We start from the raw sequence: 26,696 nt of genomic DNA on the forward strand, positions 1-26,696 counted from the left end.
GGTCGACCCCGTCCGCGCCTCGCCATGTCGGGTTCTCCGGTGAAGCGCCAGAGGATGGAGTCCGCACTGGACCAGCTGAAGCAGTTCACCACCGTGGTGGCCGACACGGGCGACTTCCACGCCATTGATGAGTACAAGCCCCAGGATGCCACTACCAACCCATCCCTGATCTTGGCCGCAGCGCAGATGCCTGCCTACCAAGAGCTGGTGGAGGAGGCCATCACCTATGGCAAGAAGTTGGGCGGGCCACAAGAAGACCAGATTAAAAATGCTGTTGATAAACTTTTCGTGTTGTTTGGAGCAGAAATATTGAAGAAGATTCCAGGTCGTGTGTCCACAGAAGTAGATGCCAGGCTCTCCTTTGATAAGGATGCAATGGTGGCCCGAGCCAGGCGCCTCATTGAGCTTTACAAGGAAGCTGGAGTCAGCAAGGAGAGAATTCTTATCAAGCTGTCATCAACCTGGGAGGGAATTCAGGCTGGAAGGGAGCTGGAGGAGCAGCACGGCATCCACTGCAACATGACGCTGCTCTTCTCCTTCGCCCAGGCGGTGGCCTGTGCCGAGGCGGGCGTGACGCTTGTGTCTCCTTTTGTGGGGCGCATCCTGGATTGGCACATGGCCAACACAGACAGGAAGTCCTTCGAGCCCCTGGAGGACCCTGGGGTGAAGAGCGTCACCAAAATCTACAACTACTACAAGAAGTTTGGCTACAAGACCATTGTCATGGGTGCCTCCTTCCGCAACACGGGCGAGATCAAAGCACTGGCAGGCTGCGACTTCCTCACCATCTCACCCAAGCTCCTAGGGGAGCTGCTTAAAGACAACACCAAGGTGGCACCTGTGCTCTCAGCCAAGGGAGCCCAGGCCAGTGACTTGGAGAAGATACACCTGGATGAAAAGGCCTTTCGATGGCTGCACAATGAGGACCAGATGGCCGTGGAGAAGCTCTCTGATGGGATCCGAAAGTTTGCTGCTGATGCTGTGAAGTTGGAGCGGATGCTGACGGAACGAATGTTCAGGTGCAGAAAACGGCAAGTAGTAGCATCTGAGGCTGGACCCAGACCTGGGGCCGACTGCACATGGCTTGTGATGAATCGTGCGTTTTTTCAGCAATCGGAACAGGGACAGATCATAGGTTTCTGATTTTTTTGTAAAATTTGCCTAATGCATTAAAGCAATTGCTTTTCAAAAAAAAAAAAAAAAAAAAAAAGGTAGTGTCATTCAGAAGTAGAGGTGGGTTAGGGGAAAATCAGCACAGGAATGGAGTGAGCAGGGAAGGAACGCCCATTTGGAGCAGCGGTCCTTCCCAAGGGAGCAGGAAAGGCGACTCCTCCAGTCTGGACCTTTGGGGCAGGTACCTGGTGTCTCAGCACGTCGTGACAAGTGTTCTGCTCTGGGAGGGCCCGGGAGGCCTGACTTTCTCCTTTTCCCTAGTCCCCGACCATAATCCCCTTCTGTTAGATTCCTAGCTGCTTTGGGGGCCCTTTAAACCGCGTGTCCTATCCCAGTTCATGAGGCAGATGAGCCTCTTTGATCCCCGTGTCCCTTGACTTGGACTCTTCCGTTGGGCTCTGCTCGCGCTCTCCCCCGCCCGATTCCGCAGTTGGTTCTCCCCGCTCCGCCCCTCCCCTCCCGTTCCCGCCCCTCCACTTCCCTCTCCGCCCTGCCGCAAGCTCCGTGCACTGCCGTCCGCCTCGCAGCACCGGCTGATGACGTGTTTTGCAGGCGTAAGGCGGGAAGCGCCAACGGGGTGGGAAGGCGAGGGTCATTCCCAGTATCCGCCCCCTAGCGGGATTCTAGCCAGGTGTTAGACAATATGATGTCGGCAGGGCCTATTCCAAATGGAAATAGATGCTCAATTTAAAGTATTTAAACACTGTGGGCAAACAAGAAATATGACACTGCCAGGATCCTGTCTCTGGAAGAAGCTAATGCAGAATTTTGAGGAGGTAGTTTTCAGATGATGGTGGTGGTTTTGGAACTGCCATGATGATTCTTTGTGACTATTTTGTTATGAATATAAGTTTTCTCATTGCTTCTGACTTGTCTATTTCAGCTAGTTGCCACATTGCCCAATGGTGTTCAGCCTGGGCCTGATTTTTATGGACTGCGGTGGAAGCCTGTACTTCTCACTGTCTTCTTGGGAATTGTTTCATTTGCCATTTTCTTCTGGAGAACTATTCTTGTTGTGAGTAAATTCACTTCCTTCTACCTTAGCACATAAATGCATGGGGTATTCTGTAGTCACTGCCCCTCCCCTTTCCAGTTTACTAACTTAAACACAAATTAGTGGTTGACGTCACACTCACTTTATAAAATAATTTAGTGTAATCTTTGTGTTGGTAAAGACTTAAGAAACAAGATAACCTGAAAAATATCAAGGAGAAAGCTTCAATTTATAAGTTCCTTGTATCAAAACCTAAAGATTAAGAATTAGGTAGGTACAGTGAGTAGAAGTGGTAATTCTTACAGTCATTCTGACCAGTAGTTTCATATATATCAGAAGTCTTCAAGTGAGATAAAAGATGGGATAGGTTATATAAATATCCTTTTATGTAGCATAATATTTCTAGTAATCTATCCTGAAGAAATAACTAACTATGCTTTAAAGATTTTCGGTAAGGTTTTTCAGTGGAACTGTGTATTAGGTTGAAAACTTAGCACAACTTATTCCATTACAGGGGTCTTTTGAAGTTCACGTATGTTCATATACTGGAATAGTAGGCAGCTTTATATATTTCAAAGACTTTGAGGCACAGAAAATGCTCACATTTTAATGTGAAATAGAAAAAAGCAGAAACTAAGATTTAAATGTTGATGAACTGTATGTTATATAAGCACATACACAGGAAAAAAATGCTGCAAAGGATAAAAAGGAGATGAGGTAATTTTTCACTCTTTTATATATGCATTTCCCAGATTTTGTCATTCAATCATATGTTAGAAAATAGCTTTTTATTTGGATGTATAGATTATATGTTGTCCAGAGACATATTATTAAATTTTTTGTTCCTTAGTCTTTTTTTTTTTCTGAGCAGAATTTGTCTATATATGTGTGTATGTGTACATATATGTATGTGTATGTGCATATGTAAATGTATATGTGCTTAATCTTACATAGGTTTGTACTGTAGGTCATTCTGCTTGGTAGTTACTTAAGGTAATCGGAGGAAAATTATTTTAGGTAAGTGAACTTTGCATGAAAAGCCTTCTTTTGAAACTCAACAGTTAAAGTGGCCAGATACATGGGCTGTAAATCTTTCCAAATCTTAGTATTTCTTTTCTGATTACTTAATTATATCAGACATACCATTGTTAATACAAGTTTCCTCTCCTTGTACAATTGAGTATAAAACCACTTAAAAAGAAATGCCTTCTTAAAAAGAAGAATCCTTTGCATGGATTCCTCTGAGGACTTTTCTAATCTTATTGAACTTGTTCTCAGCTAAAAGGAAAAAAGGAGGATTGAAAGGTAAAGAGAAAAGGAAAAAATGAAAATGTTTTCTATTTCTCTCTTGGTTCTATCAAGAACCCTGGCACCTGTTTCTATTTTCACTAGGTTAGGTAGGATCTGGGTCTTAGCTGCTGTTCCTCAGTCTCAGCATTTGACTTTGGAGTTTTGGTCCCTGCCTTAGATGCCTGCTTTTTGCTACTTCCCATTTTCCTTTGCTGTCATTTTGGGTGAAAGCTTACTCTCTGATTAGTAAGGCTATGACATTAGAGAAATGTCCATTTCTTTCTATGTTGGAGTTTTCTGAATGTATTTTCCTATAACAAGATCATTCTAAGTGGTATTTTAGGGTCTACAGTATTACCAAGATACCATGGATGATCTGTGGATACATCTGAGTATCCCATCACCATTTATAACATTGACAAGGAGACATATATGCTAATTTACAAAGAAATTTAGTGAAGTTTTAAAATAATTATTGCTTAGGTTTTATTATGTGACAGTTCATTGCCATCATTGGGAAATGATTCAGGTTTTGCTTTTTCCAGAAGATGTTAACTGTCGTTTCTCTTGTTGCTTGCGTATTTTCTTCTAGCAATCTTTTTTTTTTTTTTTAGATTCTTACTGCTTTTTTTTAGTGATTTGCAGAAATAGGTGATGTAGCCTCTTAGATTATTTCTAAATTCAACCAAGAGCCAAATTGAAATTGGAGTTCTAAGATGTTTTTTGGTGACTAAAAGCGGCACATGTCGGTGGTGGGTTTGTGGCTCAGTGGTAGAAGTGCTTGCCTAGCATGTGCAAGGCACTGGGTTCGATTCTCAGCACCACATATAAAGAGATGAATAAAATAAAGGTCCATCAACATCTAAGAAAATAAACAAGTGGCATATCTTTTTGTTTCCTTTGAGTTCTTTGAACAGTCATTGTTTCTAGACTTTATCCTGGCTGTTTAGAATTGTCAAATAAACAATTTTGAGTCAGTAAAGCATTAGTGTACTTTTATGAAAACAGTAACCATTTCTATTATTAAAGGTAAGTTCTCAAGTCTTTAAGATGGAATAGCTGTATATTCACTGTGGCATAAGATACATACTGTAGTATTTTTATATGACAGGCTAATTATGAAGTATCATTACCAATTGAATTTGAAATGCTTATTCTCCTTTACTTATTTTTTTTTCTTTTTTTAATTTTTTTTAATTTATTTTTTTAATTTTTATTGTAAAAAAATGGGATACATGTTGTTTCTCTGTACATAGAGTAAAGGCATACCATTTGTGTAATCATAAATTTACATAGGGTGATGTTGGTTGATTCATTCTGTTATTTTTTCCCCTTCCCCCACCCCTCCCATCCCTCTTTTCCCTCTATACAGTCCTTCCTTCCCCCATTCTTGCCCCCCTCCCTAACCCTCACTCTAACCCTAAAACTAACCCCTCCCACGCCCCATTATATGTCATCATCCACTTATCAGCGAGATCATTCTTCCTTTGGTTTTTTGAGATTGGCTTATCTCACTTAGCATGATATTCTCCAATTTCATCCATTTGCCTGCAAATGCCATAATTTTATCATTCTTTATGGCAGAGTAATATTCCATTGTATATATATGCCACAGTTTCTTTATCCATTCATCAACTGAAGGGCATCTAGGTTGGTTCCACAATCTGGCTATGGTGAATTGAGCAGCAATGAACATTGATGTGGCTGTATCTCTGTAGTATGCTGATTTTAAGTCCTTTGGGTATAGGTCAAGGAGTGGGATAGCTGGGTCAAATGGTAGTTCCATTCCAAGTTTTCTAAGGAATCTCCATACTGCCTTCCAGAGTGGCTGCATTAATTTGCAACCCCACCAGCAATGTATGAGTGTACCTTTCTCCCCACATCCTCGCCAACACCTGTTGTTGCTTGTATTCTTGATAATCGCCATTCTGATTGGGGTGAGATGGAATCTTAGGGTGGTTTTGATTTGCATTTCTCTTATTACTAGAGATGTTGAACATTTTTCCATATGTTTGTTGATTGTTTGTAGGTCTTCTTCTGTGAAGTGTCTGTTCATTTCCTTAGACCATTTGTTGATTGGGTTATTTGTAGTCTTGGTGTTGAGTTTTTTGAGTTCTTTATAGATTCTGGAGATTAGTACTCTATCTGAAGTATGATTGGCAAAGATTTTCTCCCACTCTGTAGGCTCTTTCTTCGCATTGCTGATAGTTTCCTTTGCTGAGAGAAAGCTTTTTAGTTTGAATCTATCCCAGTTGTTGATTCTTGCTTTTATTTCTTGTGCTATGGGAGTCCTGTTGAGAAAGTCTGGTTCTAAGCCAACATGTTGAAGATCTGGACCTACTTTTTCTTCTATAAGATGCAGGGTCTCTGGTCTGATTCCGAGGTCCTTAATCCATTTTGAGTTTAGTTTTGTGCACGGTGAGAGATATGGGTTTAGTTTCATTTTGTTGCATATGGATTTCCAATTTTCCCAGCACCATTTGTTGAAGAGGCTATCTTTTCTCCATTGCATATTTTTGGCCCCTTTGTCTAGTATGAGGAAATTATATTTATTTGGGTTTGTGTCCGTGTCCTCTATTCTGTACCATTGATCTACCTGTCTATTTTGGTACCAATACCATGCCGTTTTTGTTACTATTGCTTTGTAATACAGTTGAAGTTCAGGTATTGCAATACCCCCTGCTTCATTTTTCCTGCGAAGGATTGCTTTAGCAATTCTGGGTTTCTTATTCTTCCAGATGAATTTCATGATTGCTTATTCTACTTCTGTAAGGTACATCATTGGGATTTTAATTGGAATTGCATTGAATCTGTATAGCACTTTTGGTAGTATGGCCATTTTGACAAGATTAATTCTGCCTATCCAGGAACATGGGAGATCTTTCCATCTTCTAAGGTGTTCTTTAATTTCTTTCTTTAGTGTTCTGTAGTTCTCATTGTAGAGGTCTTTCATCTCTTTTGTGAGATTGATTCCCAAGTATTTTATTTTTTTTGAGGCTATTGTGAATGGGGTAGTTTTCCTAACTTCTCTTTCTGAAGATTCTTCACTTATGTATAAAAATGCATTGGATTTATGAGCATTGATCTTGTATCCTGCTACTTTACTGAATTCACTTATGGGTTCTAAGAGTTTTCTGGTGGAATTTCCTGGTTCCTCTAAGTACTTATTTTTTAATCCAGAACCAGACAGTTATTATATTCTCATTTGGTTTTGATTCTCTTTCTTTAAGCAGATGCATGACATCTAATTTAATCTTTATTTCTCTCTCTTTTAGGTCAAAGAAACAGAATATCAAGGTAAATTTTTAGCCTTCTTCTGTAACTTGTAGTAACCCTTTGTATTTGTGTTTGATGTGTGTTTTATATATGTTAGAAGTGATAGTGATTGTTGATGTTTATTATTTTTTTAACTCATTAAAATTTTACTATTCCTAGGTTGCTAGCTTGGATAATAGAGTAGTTGTTGATGGGACCAACTGAGATAGGAGATGAGGAAGAACAAATTGTGGGAAGAAGATGATTAGTTTTAAATTGGGTCTTCTTCACTTTGAATATTGATGTAATGCAGATGTATTACATTTGAACAGTATTTCTGTGCTAATGATTTAATCATACATTCAATAATTGATTTGAGTACATATAGAATGGTAATGTTAGTCAGTATGCTTTCATTTTGTTTTTTTTTGCCAAAAATTTATATAAATTTGAAATGATTCCATTTTCTGAAAAGAAAGTGTTTTAAGAAGTGAGGAATATCAAACTACAACATTTTACTGTATTTCCCATCTTTGAAATGAGTTTCAATTGAAATATCATCATTCTTATATTTTTCCTAAATTTTAATAGGGTTTCACACCCTTATTGCTATTAACTATAGATTGCTTTTCAAAGGCTTACTAGTTATGCAAAGAAGTATTTCCTCATAATGCCAGGTAACATGTCTTTGGTTGTAGTCAATTTAATTGAATTTCATTTAGTGATTGTAATAATCTGGATTTCCCACCATTTTTAGTTACTGAACAGCAAATTTCTGAAAAGTTAAAGAACGTGAAGAAAGAAAATGAAGAACTAGTGCAAAAAGTGTCAAATTATGAACCAAAGGTAGAATTATTTTTCTAGTTTTTTCCCCCTTGATTCCAGCTTGAATCATGTCCACCTGTTTTATAGTTGAGATATTTTTAAATCATTTTTAAATGTTTCTTTCATTATTTCATATAAACCATCCGAATCCTAAGTAATCATCATATGTATTAACTACTGCTTTCTTGTGGAAGGTGTCACTTACCTGAAAGTAAGTTTCAGTAAGACTATAACATGTATCTTTTACTTCTGAATGCTTTATTTTACATAGATCAAGGAATCAAAGAAACATGTTCAAGAAACCAAGAAATAAAACATGGTCCTCTGTGACGAAGCAATGAAATATAAGGTACACATCCCTTCTTTCATGGGAGTTACATTCTAAACTCAAAAGTGAATGTAATGGATAAGTATTGATCTTGACATCTGTTTTCCTAGGATAAAATCAAGCTACTTGAAGAAACTAATGAGATTCTTGAGGACAGAGCTAAAAGTCTTCATGTTGTGTTAGAATCTGAGAGAGAACAAAATGTCAGCAATGAGGACTTGGTAAGAGTTTTGGTGGCTGTAATTTGGCTTTTGAAGTATTTTGTAAAATGGGTTAAGTTGGACTTCCCCGTGGTGTTAAGTAAAGTCGGATTAGGAGTCAGGGAAGATGAACCCGCTTCTGCCCATTTTGTGGAACTTTTCAGTACTGATCCAAGAAATTATTTTTATGGGCCTAGGAAATATTTTTGTCCTCAGTCCTGGATATTTTTCATATTGCTTTGCTCTGCCCTTTGAAACATGCAGAAACTATTGCCCCTTTGAACAGTGCTTGTATGTTGTTTTGTTTTACAGCATCCTATTTTTTAATACTTTTTACTTTAGAATAGTTCTATAATTATATAAAAGTTGCAAAGATAGTCGAGACTGTTCTGAAATATCCCACCCCAGGTAAGCTTGATCACCCAGCTGAGGGTAGTGTTCACCAGATTTCTCCACTGGGATTCTTCCAATCCCTTGCCTATTCATTGGAAGTTACTATATACAGTCCATAGTGAAAGTATGAAGAGTTAAGGGCTAAGGATATATAAGGAAAAATGCAGCTCAGCTCAGGACCTGCGGTAGTTCCAGCCCCTCTGACAGAACTGGCGCTCCTTACACCTGTCTTAGTTGCGGCTGAACAATAGCTCCTAGAAATCCACCAGGGCCTCACACAAGAGACTTTATTATGCGGACGACTAGCGTGTTCGCTCTGGGGTTGAAAAGAAGGGAAAAGAGAAAGATGGTGTGGAAGCTTCTCCCAGATATTGGAATCTCCCAGGCTGGAAGGAACCAATAGCAGAGGAGAATACTTGCAAGCTGACTGATGAACCAATAGCTAGCTAGCATGTTCAGACTGACAAGCTAGGAAGTAATGTGGGAAGCAGGAAATGGCTGTAGGTAGGCCGGAAATTCCTCTAATGTAAGAGGTGGGCGGAGCAACTTTATCACAGATTGACAAGTGGTTGGGAGGTGGGAAAAATGGCTGCACCTGAAAGGGCAGGGTATCGGCTTTGTATTACAGAATACAGCTCATGGTAGAACACTTGCCTAGTATGCAGAAGGCCCAGGATTCAATCCCAGGCACTGCAAAGAGTGAAGAGTTCTGTTCCACTTCCTTGAGGAGCAAATGTCTGTATAATTTTTTGGAATTCCTCTGTATGTGAGATTTGTCTATTTGCCCTTAGATTCTCACATTTTTATTTCAGGCAAGAGAGCTTTAACATGATCTTGGGAAATCTTTTTTCTCTTATCACTAGAAAAAAATTATTGATTTGAACTGGTGTACTTAAAAGAGTAATTTTCTATACTTTTAAAATTTTAATTTACTTATTTTTATTATCTGTACTTTGACCTTTTAGTCTGGTTACCTGAAATGTAAGGAGGTGGGCTGAAATATATTTTGTCTTGTTTATCTTTTTTAGCATATATGTATATTTAAATCAGTATTTCTACTGAAATCCTCATGCATATTTTGTGTTCTATTTTCACCTGGCAGATAATAGAAAAGAAGAAATCTATAGAGAAGTTAAAGGCTGTTATTTCAATGAATGCTTCAGAATTTTCACAGGTAAACCTGCCAACACCTGCTACTACAGGATATTAATACAACATAGTAGCTTGTTAGAAGACCGAAAATTTAAGGTGTGCTAAAATGTGCAAAAAATGAGAAGTACATGATGTCTGGGAAAGTGTAACTTTGTTTTTTTCTGTGGAATTAATTCACTGACTGTGGTGTTTTGCATTAGGTTCAAATTGCTCTTCATGAAGCTAAGCTTAGTGAATACAAGGTGAAGTGTGAATGCCATCGGGTTCAGGAAGAAAATGCTAGGCTTAAGAAGAAGAAAGAGCAGGTAAAGAAAAATTGATGTCATACATAATGTAATCTAGGGAAGTGAATATTATTACCTTGTATCTTGGATTTGTTTCTAAGGTAAGGAATTATTCATGCAAGACCTTTTCTTAGATGTGCAAATTTAAACCTCTCTCCCCAAATTGAGCGCATATATGTGTTCTCCATGTGTTTGGAATTTTCTATTCTCATCTGGAGGTGAGTCAGATGAACTAGCCAATGGTCTTTTATCAAACATCAATCAGTTATTAACTTGATAGCCTCAAAGAAACTTCTTCATGCAGAAAATTAAGTATTTTATAACCCTTTTTTGAGTAGTTACTTCTTCACGGGCCAAGGGAAGGTTATATGATAAGGAGTCTGAATTCAGGAGCCAGTCACATATGCCCATCCATTCTTACTGGAAGGAAGTGATTTGAATTGGCAGCAATTTTCTGGGGAATGCAATCAACAGGGTCAACTTCCTTGAGAGCTCTGACGTTCTTACTGCAGCTCTGAGACTGGGATCACTCTTCCCTCTTCCTTAACTGAGGTCTCAACTCTTAGTGACAGGTTACCAGGGAGATACGGCTTTCTATTTCCCTGTCTAAATCTTGTGGTCCTGATGTCTCCAGGGCAAAACCCCACCCTAACCCATAGGAATTCACGTGTTTTGACTTTTCAGTTGCAGCACGAAATCGAAGATTGGAGTAAATCACATGCTGAGCTCAGTGAGCAAGTAAAATCATTTGAGAACTCCTAGAAAGATGTAGAAGTAGCTCTTACTCAGAAAGATGATAATATTAATGTAAGTTTATTCTGCAAATACATGCTTGGTCTCGGGAATTCTCCTGAAAGCTTCCGAATTAAAATTGAGAGACTCTTCCAACCTTTTACTTCTTTTCTAGGCTTTGACTAATTATATTACACAGTTGAATGGGATAGAGCTTGAATTGGAATGTGAGGGTCAAAATGAAGGAGGAGGTGAGTCAGATGAACTGGCCAATGGAGAAGTAGGAGGTAAGATTGGTCTCAGGGAGTTTGAATTCTTTTTTCCTTTCCTGTCTTTAAGTAGACAGATGCTGCTTCTCAGCTGACTGACTTTCTTCTTTAGCTCTGTGCAGAATTGTTGGTGTATCTCCCTGTATCTGTAGAAATGTCTGTTGCATTGGCAGAGGTGGGTTGCTGGGGTGTAGTGTGGCAATAGGCATGTGAAGAATAGGCATGTGAAGTTCCCATTAAGAACTAGGTAAGTACAGTGCAGAGCAACAGTCATGTCTTCAACCTCTGAGTAGTGAACATTGTACAGTAAGAGACATTTGTTTCTCAACTTTATGCAAGTATTTGATTTTGATACTCATCATCTCTATGGCTCTGTGGTTTTAAGGCCCATGGCAGTTTTAAGAGTAGTGAGGTGGTTGGAGCCTTAAACTAAGGCTGTGAGAACAGAGGCTAGAGGCTATAAGGAAGCTAGAGGGAGGGGTAGCAGTGTTTACTGATGTGGAAAATATTTCCAGATGTTCTCTCCCAAGTTGGATATAGCTTGCATAGAGTGTTTTACACCACACCTGTTGGTAGATTCAAGGATAAACTAGAGGATTGAATCTTTCTAAATAAGACACTTACTTGTGCAGGTGGAGACAGATGTGTGCGAGAAGAAAGGCTTTTATCTTACAAGAGTAGCACAGATCACATTTTTATTGCACAAACTAGGAATTCTTTTTTTTTTCCCCTTAAATCTAAGCTTGCAATTCTCTTAAAAGTCAAATAATTTACTCAGTTCAGTTGTTCAATAGAATTTTTTATTTCAGTGTTTGAAAGTGGTCATTGTTGAGTTTGGGAATGTTGGGAGAATATAGAGTTAAAAAGCAAGGAAATGAAAAGCAGTTAACATCTTTTGTTTTTCAGGTGACCAGAGTGCGAAGGTAAAAAATCGAATTAAGCAGCTGATGGATGTCTCTTGGGTATAGTTCTTTGTGAGAGTCCCATAGTGCCTGTGAATGCTTCCTGTGCCTCACTATTAAGAGTATGTCTCTCTTCTGTAATTTTTAGATGCAAACTGCAATATCAGTAGTTGAAGAGGATCTAAAACTTTTACAACTGAAGCTAAGAGCCTCAATGAATGCAAAGTGTAACCTAGAAGGTGAGTTCTTCTGGAGATGAAATTGCCATATGCTGGGAAGTCTCAAAATCTTATGGAAAGATAAAGAATGGCTTTTTACTCTCTTGCTTCTCATTTTTCTCAGCACTGCCCCCTCAAACAAGTTCTCAAGTCCTTGTGCACATACAGAGATCAGTTGTTTTATCTTTTAACAGACCAAATAAAGAAATTAGAAGATGACCACAATTCACTCCAATCCGCTAAAGCTGGGCTGCAAGATGAGTACAAAACTCTGAGTCAGAAAGTGCACATTTTAAATGAACTGTACCAGCAGGAGGAGATGGCTCTGCACAGGTAAGGTTTTCATTGTTTGTTATTGCTATCACTCTGTGACCTCACACAGATCATTTTATCTTTGTGAAAGAATATTTACAGTTTCTTCCAGTTGCAATTAATAGAGATTTGTTTTTTTTTTTCCCTTTGTGCTTTGTGTTCCGTTACTCGCATTCTTTTTTCCATCTAACAGATTGTCAGATTCATATGAAGCGGGAATGGCTAACTGGAACTAACAGTTACTGATGTGGAAATACCTGTCTTTTGAATATCCCGATGCTTCTTCCGATCCCACCATTATTTCAGTTTCCTTTCATTGTGATCAGTCACTTAATTCTAATATGTTTTGAACTTAATTCTTTAACTATTGACCTTTAAAATCCTGAGTGATTTGGATGGCATTTTTGAGAATAAAAACTTCTAAAAGGAATAAAATTTACTTATTGATGGTGTTATTGAAGTAAGTTTTGGACTTGAATATCTCAGCTGTTCACAGTAAACAATTGAACTGTGACGAGGACCTTAGCAGTTCTGATTACAGAAGTGCTCGTTTTTAGTATTTATTATATATTAATCTTCTGAAATATACATGTCACTGAGCTAGTTTTCTTTGGAAAGATATAATTTGGCAGTTCATTTGAAGTTTTTATCCACAAAAATATTTGAATTCTCTAATAATAGGTTGTTTGTGTCAGATTTTGTATTTGCTACTATATTTTATTCTTTGTCATATATATAGCAGTTTTTGTCTTGTGAAGCAAAGACAGACCTTACAGACCTAACTCTTTTTAGGTATTTTTGACTTCTACTGCCTAATGCCATTAAACATTGAAACTTTACCCTTAACTTTTCTAATTCTTTCTCTCCAAGCAACCTGTTTAGAATCTCAAAATTTTGTTCTAAATGCTTGGCCGGCTTCAGAGAAACATTTCTCATTTCATCGCTTGTTTTTTTTAAAAGAACACCTTTTTTCTCTGTCCCTACTAGTAATCTGAATGACGTAAATGGCAGTTGATTTTTTTTGTGATGCAGTCAAATGTAGCACTCTTTTCTTCAATTCCTGCAAAATCCATTCATTCTCGCTCTGTGGTTTGTACTGTTACTCATCCCCAGGCACTGTTAGCTCATGCCTGGGTCATCTTTTCTGTTACTACCTAACTAATCTCCTGTCTTCATCCTCCATCTCTTTATAACTTCTTTCAAATTCTGATTAATTTTCTTTACAACTGCTTGAGTGGACTTTCTAAAATACAAGGCCATCCATGTCAATATGTGCCTGAAGTTTATGAGGAATTAGCTTTCTATTTCATGACCTGTTTTTTCTTTCTTGTATCTTTTGAATAGTTTAAATATTTTGATTCTTTTGCTCATCCCCTGTGTAAGCTTGGTGTAATCACAGATTGTTATATTCATCTTCTTATAATTTAAAGGCCATGCTGTATATCCTGAATTTCAGAAAAACCTGACATAGATTAAAAGATTTATTTATTTCTGTGCTTTAGTAGCTCCTGAATTAGATTAGATACCTTTGTGGTAATGGATGTGAGTACTTCATGTACTGCAAACTCCACAAGACATTCATTCACCATTCATTCAATTTATACACATATTTACAGTTTCTGTAGTTCTTCTTTTTACATTGTTGGTCTCTCCTTTGAAATTACTTTCTTTCTTTTTTTTTTTTTCCCCACACGAACTTTTCATTTTATGCGGACAAATCGTGCCCGCTCGGGGGAAAGGGGAAAGGAAAAGAAAGAAGATGGCGCAGGGTTTCTTTTTAATTATGGGAATTTCGCGGGCTGGGAGGAACCAATCGCAGAAGAGAATTATTACAGACTGACTGATGGACCAATGACATATTAGAACGTAATGTGGGAGGCAGGAAGGTTACGGCAACGTAAGCCGGTAATTCCTGTAACGGGAGAGGTGGGCGTAATGCAGATTGACAGGTGGGTTGGGAGGCTGGGTTCCTGTAATGGGAGAGGCAGGCGTAACGCAGATTGACAGGTGGTTCCTGTAGCGGGAGAGAAAGGTGGCTTTATACCTAACATTCCCCCATTTCCTTTTTTATAAAAAAAATTTTTTTTTTTTTTTTTTTGGTACATGGATGAAGGTCAGTCTTCTGTAATTACTTCCTGCTGGGTGTGGACGTAGAGCTGGTATCATTGTGGCAAGAAGAACTGGAGACTTGATAGTTTCTCTGGAGGCATATCTGTAGCCAGGCTCCAATTTTTTGTGAGATCCTGATATTTCTGCAATACAAGTTGATTAATTGACATGGAAGTAAAAGGGGGTGGAAGAACTGAAAAGTTGTTCCCATAACAAGGCCTAGCAAAAGCTGGAGAGGACAGGCCTTCATTTGGGAGATTTAACATTGTCTAGGTTGTCAGGAATGTGAACATAACATTTAGTAGAGATCTCTATACTTAAGCTGTTACTAGTAAACATAGATTAAGCCTACCTGTGTCTGTAGGCCTTAAACTGACTAAAAACTTCTGACTCTAGCAGTTTCTCTTGATAGTTACTATTATTTTTAAATGCCCAATAATGGCTATACTTTGGTTTTAACTGATTTGCTAGGTGTTTAAGATCAAGCTGGTCAAAGTGACCTGTTCCTGTCTGTTAAAGAGTCAGCTAAGTTTCCACAGGGGTCACTCATAGAGAACTTAAGAGCAGTTTCTTAGCTCCATTAGTGCAATTGGTTAGGCAGGGTCTTTTCGATGACGTGACTTTCCTTGAAAGCGTTAGGGATGTCCATGACCCTCCTCTGCAGCAGATGCACTGAGTCGCTTTTTCTCTAGCAGTCTCATCAATCTCCTTGCTCAGGAGGTTGTGTGACCCAGAGTTGCAAAGCTCCTTGGAGAAGTCCTCTTTTTCCCTGGATTCAGGCTGACTTTGAGGGCAAGACCCAAATATGGAGTTTTTCTTGACCTCTGTATTTAATCTCTATCTCTACGTTTGATCTTAACCATCAAGCAAGTCAGTCTCACCAGTCATAAAGTAATAGTACTGGGCTTTAGCTTTAATGTCTATAACTTTACAGTTGTTTACCCCCTTTTATCTAATTGGGGTTTACATTATCTGTTCTATAGGTGATGGCTTACTATTCCAAGTTAATTTATGGTGTTCGCTCTTGAAGTAGTACTTCTGCAAAATATTGATCAGGCATCAATTAGAGTTTACAAGGAAAATACAAAATGGAATTACCAACAGTAAAACATTCAGTTTGTGCAATAGCTATCTTGAATTTTGGCTGAGTTCCATTTTTGCTACTGCATATTACACTCTTTCTTAAATGTCATTTTACATATACCCTATTGATGACAGGTCCTATAACAGAATATTAAATGATAGGGTTACCATTACAGACAAGTTTAATTTGGAGAACAGCAGCTTGATAAATTTTCTGCTTTAAAGGCTTGTATACCTGGAAAATATGAACACATTTAATATACAAAGAATAATGTTTTTAAGTATGTTACTCCATGGAATAACCTTATAAATTAATCAGATGTCTCTAACAAACACATTTGAGTAATCCCACACATGTTGACTCCAATTCTCTCATTGTAGAAAAACCAAGATATCAGACAAGTGTACCAATAGTATTTGCTGTCTCTTTTCTGTTGAAGAAAATTCCTAGAAAAATTGATGTTAGACATTTTATAAACATTAATATTTTATTAGTTTGATCACTTAGAGACTTGTGAGTTAATTTTAAGGACATTTTACTTTTATTAGTATATCCAATTTAAATTGAACCTCATTAAATCATGTGAATTAAAAATATTTGGATCCATTTTTAAAAATTTAATTTTTATGCGTGCTTATATTTAACACAAAAGCAAAGGCCTTGTAATATTTATCTCCATTGCAATGTAACAGACGTTCAAAAATAACTCTAGAGTTGAATAAAAAGAACTGATCAAAAATCATTAACCTAGGTCTGTAGGATCAAAATTGTGAGCTCAAAAATACAGCATTTAAGAAAAACAAAGTCCTGGAAGAAAAATGATAATGGTTATTAATTAAAGCATGAGAAAATGAGAAGGAGAGAAAAGTTGAAAGGGAGAAAAGTATTCTGAGTTGTAGCCCAGGAGAAATTTAAAATGGACACTTTTTTTTTTCTTGGGTTTGAACCTGGTCTCCTACTGAGCCTTTCTTCATTTACATTTCAATGTAACCCTTGACTGAGATCTGAATCTGAAAGGGGCTAATATGTTCTAGCAGAGACTTGATGCTTAGGTCCTTTTAATTTCTTGAGCCTGCAGGGAGAACTAAGATAAGAAAGAAAAGATTTGAAAATAAGGAATTAGCCAAGAGAATGTGTTCAGGTTTTACTCCCTCCATGTCAGCCACCTCCAGTAAAGGAGCTAGAATGTGTGTATGAGACCGAGCGGTTGGGGGACTTGGTGGGCTGAATGGAGGAGCGGAAGGAGAAACAGATGAGGTGAACTTGGAAGGAAAAGAAGGGTTAAAAGGTGGGGGAGAAGCCAAGAGAAGTTTAGCAAGAAAGAAAGGAAAAACAAGAAGGGGAAAAGTTCCTTTCCATTCACCAGGTTGCCCATATATGTAGTTAATTATAACTAGCATAATTAGGCATATAATTTTACCTTGTATAAAGCTAGAATTTAGGGTGTCATAAATAGACCATTCTGACTTACTATCTAAAGGACAATTTAGCTCTGATTCAGGGAATAGGTGAAGGGGTTTGAGATGATATAATAAGCATCTCGGCGAGTTTGCTGGGCTGGATGTTTTGAATTCCATGGTAATCTGAGACCCACCTGGCTAGTGGATTTGGCATCCCAAGAACCACACTGCCAGGCAACAAGAGGTTAGAACAATGATTTGGTCAGAACAATGATTTGGTCGTCACCTGAAATCAATGTTTAACCAGGCAAAGAGCCGAGAGAGAGTTTGAAGACCTGGCCAGGATTTTGAGTGAGAGCCGCGAGGGGGGGAAGCCGCAGGGTGGCGAGAGGGAGCCGTGAGGTGAGCAGAGGCAGAAGAGAGCGAGCTTCAAACCCTGAGAAAGAATCTCAGCACCATAAAATTCAGACATCCACCCAACAACTAAGACCAATTATGAGGACCAAGGAGGTACCCCCACACCTCGGCACTTGAGCAGCGAGAGCCGCAAGGGGTGAAGCCACAGGGCGGCAGGAGGGAAGTGCGGGCGAGCGGCGGAAGGCCGAGAGCCAGCAGAGGGAACTGTGGGGGCGGCCGCTTCTTAAATAAGGAGGGGACTGCAGCGGGAGCTGCGGGTGACCGAGATGTGTTTTAAATGGTCAGGGGCCTGCCTAAGGGGAACTCACCAATTTTGGAGTCCGGAGTTGTATGCAGAAAACTGGGCATCCAGGTAAATGGAAGGTGAGCCTGAATCTGTGGGCGCAGGAGCCATCGGATGGGATTCTGCTTGCTTAGTTAGCAGAAAAAACCCATCCCGGGTCTTTCAGCACCAGATGTTAGGCCAGATGTTAGGCCAGATGTTAGGGGCAGTTTTGGTTCGTCGATAACTCCCAGAAAAACGCTCCGCAGACACAGGTCCCACCCGAGGAACTTTTTTTTTATGTGGACGAATCGTGCCCGCTCGGAGGAAAGGGGAAAGGAAAAGGTGAAATTACTTTCTTTCTGTTTGAACATTGTGCTTTAGTGATAGGTTTGATGAGTGTATCAAAGTGTAGTATAAGGATAAACAGAGAATAGCATTTTTATCCATGAAATATTGCTACTTTTATAATCTGTATTATTGTAGGTGGACATTCTAAGCTTCCTGCTCAGAGTTAAAACCAGTTTCCATTTTTAAAGGATCTTTCATCTGATTGCTGAATTTTGACTGTTACTTAGTTTTAGCACTTTCAAGATAGCCAATTAATTAACTTTTGTTTTAAAATTTTCTTTTAGGAGTCCATTATCATTGTTGTTTCCTTTGTCAAATGTCTCACCCTGCCCTAGTTCCTGTAGTCATTTCTCTCTGACTTTTTAGCAGTTGTATCAGGGAGTGCCTAGGTGTAGTCCTCCCCACACCCCCTTACCTCTTGCATTTGCGCGACTCAGGGTCACTAACCACCTCTTGAATTTTGGGGTCTTTTTTCTAAATGTTAATTTTATCTCATTCTCTCTTCTAACTTCAGTAAAAGATGTTAGAAGTTGATTTCCCCTGCCTCCCACATTCTGAATTTGCTTCATTCTGGATATTTACTTCTGACCTAGCTTAAAAGTGTTATGATTTCATCTCACCCCAATTAGAATGGCGATTATCAAGAATAGAAGCAACAACAGGTGTTGGCGAGGATGTGGGGAGAAAGGTACACTCATACATTGCTGGTGGGGCTGCAAATTAGTGCAGCCACTCTGGAAAGCAGTGTGGAGACTCCTTAGAAAACTTGGAATGGAACCACCATTTGACCCAGCTATCCACTCCTTGGCCTATACCCAAAGAAATTAAAATCAGCATATTACAGAGATACAGCCACATCAATGTTCATAGCTGCTCAGTTCACAATAGCCAGATTGTGGAACCAACCTAGATGTCCTTCAATTGATGAATGGATAAAGAAACTGTGGTATATATATATACAACGGAATATTACTCTGCCATAAAGAATGATAAAATTATGGCATTTGCAGGCAAATGGATGAAATTGGAGAATATCATGCTAAGTGAGATAAGCCAATCTCAAAAAACCAAAGGACAAATGATCTCGCTAATAAGTAGATGATGACACATAATTGGGGGTGGGGGGGTTAGTGTTAGGGTTAGAGTGCGGGTTAGGGAGCGGGGCAAGAATGGAGGAAGGAAGCACTGTATAGAGGGAAAAGAGGGGTGGGAGGGGTGGGGGGAAGGGAAAAAATAACAGAATGAATCAAACAACATTACCCTATGTAAATTTATGATTACACAAATGGCAGTGGTTGCTCCGAGTCCAAGCGCTGTGCTGAGCCGCCTCCTCTACGATGATCCCAGTTGTCCGTGTTTACTGCTCCATTGGGGGAGGGGTGTCTTGCCGGGCAACTCTACTTCACAAAGTTCCCTGCGTTCCGGGGCTACCGCCCCATCCCGGACGCCTCCCCAACGGGAGAGACTCACTCGGCGTCCTTGAGCTGGTCCCAAGTCTCTCACTATCTCCTCTTTTGAATCCTGCGTCCTGGAGCAACATGAAATGCAGCCGCCCTCTAGGCCGCCATCTTGAAACTCCTCTCACTCATGGAATTTTATCTTATGGTTGCCGGGTCAGTTTTGAATGGCAAACGTTGTGATAATTATAGATGAAATTTGACACCTAAGATGATGACGGTATCTTCTTTAAAAAAAAAAAAAAGTTTAGTTGTCGTTGCATTTTGTAATTTAATTTATTTATTTATATGCGGTGCTGAGGATCAAACCAAGGACCTCACACATGCCAGGCAAGCGCTATACCACTGAGCCACATCTCCAGCCCCTGAAGTTATCTTCTTATAGAAAAGAGTTGAGGTTACTCTCAGTAAGATTGTCACTTGAACTTAATTGGCAATTAAGATCATTCAAAAATGACTTTTGTCCTTTGAGTGTTTCAGTATTGTTCCTTGTGGGTATTTTGTCTGTTCATTACTGAAAGTGTTCAGTACTTTCTAGTCTTAACCCAAAGCATAGGGCTTTTACTGGGGGTCACCCTTACTTGTAGCCCTAAACACTTTTTTCTGTAAGCCCAGGAATTTGATGAAGGCTTTGTTCAGACTCTTTCTATCTTTGTGTTATCTTCAATGCGTGGCTGAACCTAAGAGAAAAGTACCTTAAATGGCAGCCTTAATTGTGTGTCTGTGATTCCTTTTTCTAAAGGATCTTGGCCACATACACATCTTCCCTGCCTTATCAACTCTGATCACTTCAAACCCATTTTATGTATTCTTCTCAAGGTGGTTTGATTGTTCTTAGTGCTCTCAGGCTAGTTCATTGATTATTGGAAACAAAATTCTCTCTCCTCTTCTTCAAGACTCAGTATTTTCCACATTCCTCCTTAAGGTAGAGTCAGGGGGAAATTATTATATTATTTTAGTCATCCTTTATATTTTATCCTGTTAAAATGTCAACAGACCTTTATTTTCTTCACTTCTCTATATGTGGTGCTGAGAGTAGAATTCAGTGCCTCACACATGCTAGGCAAGCGCTTTAGCACCGAGCCACAATCCCAGCCGAGTCATCATTTATATCTTAAACAGTGAGCTCCTTTCTTCTTCAGCATGTTACAAGGTAACTAGTATATTACAGACACTCAAAATATTTGCTGAAGAATTAAATGAGCAGTTATAAAAGACTACATAACCCCCTTTTCTATTTGGTTACTATAATTCTTCTAATTTTCCTTCTGATTCATGGAAAATTAAGTTTCAAGTTACTTATCTTTTGAATTGGAACTATGGCTAAAGCAGTGCAAGGATAACAGGAAGTATTTTTTAAACCGTTAAATGTGTCTACCTTCGTTATAGTAGATTAATGTCTTGATTTTCATGATCAAAGTTAAAACTTGTTGTCAGTAGATAATAGCGTGGTCGTGGGTCCGTTTGGATTCTTTTTGTGGTTGGTAGGCATTGTCAGAACTCAGATTTGCCTTTTTGCTTAATCACAATTCTTTTGAAATAGGTGTCTAAAGTGTGAAAATGTTCTGTGGTGAATTGTATGGTTAGAAGACATGTTCATAAAAACTTTCTCTCTGGCTGACGTTATCTTGGTACCAGTCTTGGATTGGGAAACAAATTCCTGCATGACAAAGATGTACTTAGCCATGGCAGAAATGACAAAGAATTCTCCTCTGCTTTACCCAGATATGTTTGTGTTAGATTGATCAGTCCTGACTTTCCACTTAGAAGTAAAGTGAGTTTTCATCATCTTGAGCCTAGGAGACTTGCCCTTGGGGCACATATTGTTTTTACATTTGTTTTATTTACTGGTAATTAGAGAATTAAGAGCAGAAGTTAGAAAATGTAAGTGATTTGCCAGTTTTGATTTCCTAAATTCCAGGTTTAAATTCCTTTCCTATTTTATAATCCTAAGCATTTTAGAGAAGGGTGGGAAGTGACATTTGAATAGAGCAGTCATACACACTGCTAGGAGAAAAGAGAAAGTTTGACTTGAAAACTGGTTTTATTTTTAGGAAACTGAGTCGACAAGAGTATGAGAGACAAGAAAGAGCACAGCGGCTATCAGCTGCAGATGAAAAAGCAGTTTTGTCTGCACAGGAAGTTAAAACTTACAAGTGAGTTCAATGTCCAATGAACTCTAGTGTTACCTTTCTTTTGAATCTGATTTGACATGATGTAGAAGAAAGCAGCACAGAAGTATAAGTAATAAGGATATGAATACATTCAATTCATACAGAAGAAAAATAAATTTCAGTTGAACAAATGAAAAATGTTAACAAAAATTCACTTATATCCAAATGCTGGCAAGACCATGAGGGAACTTGGTTCATGCAAACAGTTCTGAGGGTTTTGTATGTTGGAGTAATTCTTTAAGAAAGCAGTTTGCTATGTGATGTATTAAAACCATTAATGTGCCATTTGATAGAGCTGTGAAATCTTCTTTGGATATAATTTTAAAAAAGAAAAGTTTTAAGGAAGAAGATATGCCTAGCAAAATTATTTGAGAACACATTGATGGACAGTTAAGGAAATTATAATTTATCAATTCAGAATCTCTCGCAGTTAAGGTAGAAACCAATTAGATAGTATTAGGTTTTATTGATTGATTGATTGATTGATCCTGGGGATTGGACCCAGGGATGCTTTACCACTGAGCTATATCCCCAGACCTTTCTTTACTTTGAGACAGGGTCTAAGTTGCATAGATTCTCACTAAATTGCTGAGGCTGGCCTCAAACTTGTGTTCCTCCTGCCTTAGTCTCCCAAGTCACTGGGATTACAGATGTGTGCCATTGCACCTGAGTGTAATGTTAATTTTGATCTCACATGATTGGTATAACTAGATAAAGTGTGTTTTTTATGTATGATGAAGTCTTTAAAAGTATAGCTCACAGAGTAAAGGGAACATGATCAGATTGTTTCAGACTTTATTCAATTATTTTGACTAATAAAACCAAGTATAATTTTTAGGCGGAGAATTGAAGAAATGGAGGAAGAAATTCAGAAAGCAGAGCGCTCATTTAAGAATCAGGTAGTGATTAATACTGTTGTGTAGTTGCAGAATTTTTTGATATCTAATACAGACCATTATAGGCTAGTATAATGAGTCTCTAAACATTTATTTTTAATGTGTTGTCTTTTTCAGATTGCCACTCATGAGAAGAAAGCTCATGATAACTGGGTAAGACTTTTTCCCCCCTTTTCTTATTGTGTGTATAGCCTACACAACCGAATTTGAATATTTCTTTCTCTAATAGCTCAAAGCTCGTGTTGCAGAAAGAGCTATAGCTGAAGAGAGAAGGGAAGCTGCTAATTTGAGACACAAGTATGTGATTTTGATACCTTCCTGTATGTTTTATAGTGTTTTAAGACTATGCTAGATGGTATCTAAGAAGGAGTAGATTACTGTTTCACATTTAAGTCCATTCTTTCTCAATATTCAAGATTATTGGAAATGACCCAAAAGATGGCAATGCGGCAAGATGAACCTGTGATTCTAAAACCAATGGCGGGAAGAGCAAAGACACAACACCCTCCCCGGAGAGATAGGGAGCACTTTGTAAAGGGATGTAGACTATTTCTTGGTGCAGAATGTATGTAAATTACTTTTTATTTCTGTGTGTAATGGTTATGAAATAATCTGAATGACTTGCTAAAGGGCGGACCGTGTAAAATCTACTTTTAAGTGGGAACAAGGCATTGTTGTCCTTAGGTCCACTGAGGAGGAATGGGTCTTTTGGCCCATCCCCTGTGAGTGCTGGAGAACGTTCCCCTCCACTGACAGCAGAACCAGCTGGGAGACCTGTCTCTGCTACTCTGAATGGAAGAGATATGGGTAGAAGTGAATTTGGTGAGCATTCACATGTTGCTTTGCAATAAACTGTTTCAAGGAGTCTTTTATTTTTTCCCCTTTTGAGTATTCTATTGAAAACAGTGTAGAATGTGGGCCTGTACATATACAGAAGAAAATATCTTATTTTGTCTTATTGGATAAATAGTGGACTGTAAAATCTGCTGTAGAATACTTTTTTTTCTCCTAGAGTTCCCTGTATTATTTTTTTTCTTTACAATTTTACACTGTGAAGTGTAAGCCTTTATCTTTAAATTAACTCTCTTTGGTGTTGCTTTCTCGAATATTCTAAAAGTAACCTTAAAACTTTATGTAGCGTGTATATTTCCATTGTCATTATAATAATGTGAAATGCTGTGTCTTATTTCCAATTTCAAATATGTCTATAGTATTGGTAAGATTGGAAGTCAGGTTATACAGAGTGAAGAAAAGCCAGCCTACATACTTCAAGTCTATAGCTTTAAGTTCAAGAGCAGTACTTAATGTGCAGGGCTTCCTGCTGGTCTTTCAATCCGAGGTAGTTTTTTTTTTTACTTAAGTCTCTGCATTAATTGTGACTTATATATTGGGCAGCCAGTCTTTGATGTTGCTGTCTAGTTATTGTTGAACCCTGACCTGCCCACAATTGGTTTCTTTCTTCTGCAAAATACATGCAAGGGTTCTGTTCTTTCTTTCCCAAGGGTCAATGGATGGACCTTTATCTCGTCTTGGATGGTCTTCTGAGGCATCTGGGAAACCCTTTGCCTCTGGTAAGGGGCCAAGTCATTTCAAAGACTCTAGGATTGTGGATGCAGGATATTTATTCTCTTCACATTGGAATGATTCTAAATTCATTCTCTGACCTCTAACAGACCTGGGATGTGGTCCAGCTCCTGTGGATAGCAGCTCCAGGAGCTCTTCTCCAGCCAAGCTGATGGATGAGGGCAAGGTAAATTCTGCAGGCATTGTGAATCATGAGGTCATGCAGGAACATTAGCTTTCCTACAGCACTTGCTTTTTTCCTCATCCCTGTTTGTGTTCTATTTGTTCTACCACAGTTGTTTTTTGAAAAGCAAACCATTCCCCATGAATCCAGGCCCCCTCAGTTCCCACTGTTACTTCTTTGGCTGAGCATCCAATAGCAGTAAGTACTTAGAGGTTGAGGACTGAACGGGGTTCTGTGTATTTCTGGGAAGGATATGAGGAGCATGACATTGACCTTGTTTGCCTTAAACTGCATGCAGTACTGAGCGTACCTTTCTCCTTAACTTGGGAGTGTTGCTGAAGAGTGTGTAACCATCATTAACTTCAGAATGTGAAAAGTCATCACTCCAACTTCAAATTGTACTTTGTGTTGAATTTCTAAGGCAAAGTAAATTCATTATACATTTTATCCTTGGGAGTATGCTGTTTAGGAGTTCCTCCATTTGTACAGTAGGAGGCAAACCTGATTTTGAGTGATTTAAATGAGATGGGTAACAGATTTTCTGGAAGTGAAATAGTGTTTCAGTGAATAATGATAATGTGAAATGACCTGTTGAGCCAGTCCCAAGCAATAGACTCATTTGTTCACATGAGTGCATTCTTTAGTAACTTGTGTAGCTATTATGTCTGGTAGGTCTTCTGCTGCTCTGTATTAAAATAAAAATTTAATTGCTTAGTTTCCAACCCACTTCTCATAGGAAATAGTCATTATCTCATACGGTGTAATGTAAATGAAAGTAAATATGAAAGCTTTGTCTTTCTAATTTGTGTATGTAGTATCGTGTTGGAAAATACTTGCGAGTTCTTGTATGTCTATACCAGGAATATACATTTTCTGAGAAATGTTTTTATCTAAGGGCACCTTAGATAAGACCCCAAACCCCTTCTCAGTTGAAGACTTTAAAGAGAGTAGAGACCCTTTGATAGAGAGGAGTAGAGGTGGGAGGAGCATTGCTTAGAGGCAAACCTGGGATTGAGTTCAAGCCAGGCCTTTTACATGCACTGAGACCTTCAGCAAATTTGCCTCAGTTCCCTCTTAGTTAAAATAAGACACTACTTAAAGTTCTGGGAATTTGAGTGATATATGAAAGGCTTGCCGAAGATACTCTGAACAATAGCTATTATTACATGCATAGAGAATGGAGTTTTCATTATGTTCTGTAGTTTCTTAATATGCAAGTGTTGAGCTATTGTGATGAAAGAGCTGTGGTGGGGGAGGTGCTCCCTTTGAAATCGCCTGTAGTGTATAGAGCATGACGTACTGGTCAGAAGTCACCTGTTAATACCTTCTGCCAGTCTTCTTGCCTTTCCCTTTCCCATGCAGATATAATCAGGAACACACACTGCTCGCTCTTGCGGCATCCTTCTAACCTCTGTCAGCTGTCGATGGGAACGTGTGGCAGTGGTAGAGTTTTGTTGCACTGATGGTGCTCTCTGGACAGGTGCCTGTCCTGGTTTTGGCGTTTACCTGGTTGGTACTTTGTCTTAATATACAGGAATTTTAAAACTAACTGCTCTCAAATCTTAAATTACAGGTTAATATGGCTACCAAAGGGCCCCCTCATTTCCCAGTGGTCCCTCTCATGGGCTCCCCTGTGGGAGGGCCCCTACCACCACCTGTTCAATATGGATCGCCACCTTGGCCACTTCCTGGGCCACTTCCTTGGCCACTTCAGCTCGGTGGACCTTTTGGACCTCCACCATTTGGTATGATGATTTGAACACTACTGATTTACCTGTACTGATTTACCCCAAACCATGGTCCCCAAGACTACTCACCATCGCTTTCTGCAAGAAACTTAACATCTTCAGGCTCTAGAGATGAACCTTCATCTGCCTCTCAGAGCAGTAGCCAGGACTGTTCACAGGCTTTAAAACAACCTGTAACCATGACCTCTGACACTTAGTCAGAATGTGGACTGTGCACTCTTCATTATGTAAAGGGATTATTGGCTTTGAAATCCAAAAGTCTTAAGGATTTGTTTTTAGAACTAAGCTGCCTTGGCAGTCTGCATTTTTGAGCCAAAAAGTTCCAAATTATCATTTCCCCTTCTAAATAATGATCACCTCTTAACCTAAAGTGTCCTTCCAACTTTGAAGTGTGCAATAAGGAATACCTGTGTTTTAGTTAAAGCAGCATATATAATTGCTAAATGATTTAGAAAATCATAAAATATGAACATTTCCTGTGAAAATGCATTAAGAACATGTATTTCCATTATCCTATTTTGAGTGCAGTCCAGTTGATAGAAAGCAATGGTGTTCACAAGCTTGATGTTTCTGTCTCAATACCTGGTCACAGATTGTTATGCTAAAAATGTTTACTCAAAGGTCCTAAACTTATTTCCCTTCTTGCTGAAGTTCTTTGTAGTGATAGTAAATAAAAAATTGTTTATTAATATTCCTCAAGTGTCTGTTGATTCATTGGATTGTC

At 38.8% G+C, this 26,696-nt stretch overlaps 2 protein-coding genes across 2 annotated transcripts; both read left to right on the forward strand.

Annotated features, from left to right (window-relative positions):
- The first annotated feature begins 4 nt into the window (after positions 1-4).
- Positions 5-1,191, forward strand: LOC124961843 (transaldolase). Its single transcript, XM_047520888.1, has one exon. It carries the CDS (start codon positions 25-27, stop codon positions 1,141-1,143), a length of 1,119 nt encoding a protein of 372 aa, XP_047376844.1. The 5' UTR covers positions 5-24; the 3' UTR covers positions 1,144-1,191.
- Positions 1,192-1,671: 480 nt separating this feature from the next.
- Positions 1,672-26,655, forward strand: LOC124962104 (transport and Golgi organization protein 1 homolog). The gene is given in 22 exon segments (XM_047521242.1): positions 1,672-1,727; positions 2,057-2,188; positions 6,733-6,754; positions 7,470-7,558; positions 7,809-7,886; positions 7,976-8,086; positions 9,561-9,632; positions 9,811-9,915; positions 10,579-10,701; positions 10,802-10,913; positions 11,802-11,857; positions 11,946-12,036; positions 12,210-12,348; positions 21,462-21,563; positions 22,420-22,480; positions 22,595-22,630; positions 22,707-22,774; positions 22,894-23,042; positions 23,162-23,299; positions 23,980-24,048; positions 24,151-24,227; positions 25,798-26,655. Coding segments are annotated over 22 exon segments (2,034 nt in total). The 5' UTR covers positions 1,672-1,709; the 3' UTR covers positions 25,984-26,655.
- Positions 26,656-26,696: the final 41 nt, after the last annotated feature.

The sequence above is a fragment of the Sciurus carolinensis genome, chromosome 12 (assembly GCF_902686445.1).
Source record: "Sciurus carolinensis chromosome 12, mSciCar1.2, whole genome shotgun sequence".
Taxonomy (NCBI): domain Eukaryota; kingdom Metazoa; phylum Chordata; class Mammalia; order Rodentia; family Sciuridae; genus Sciurus; species Sciurus carolinensis.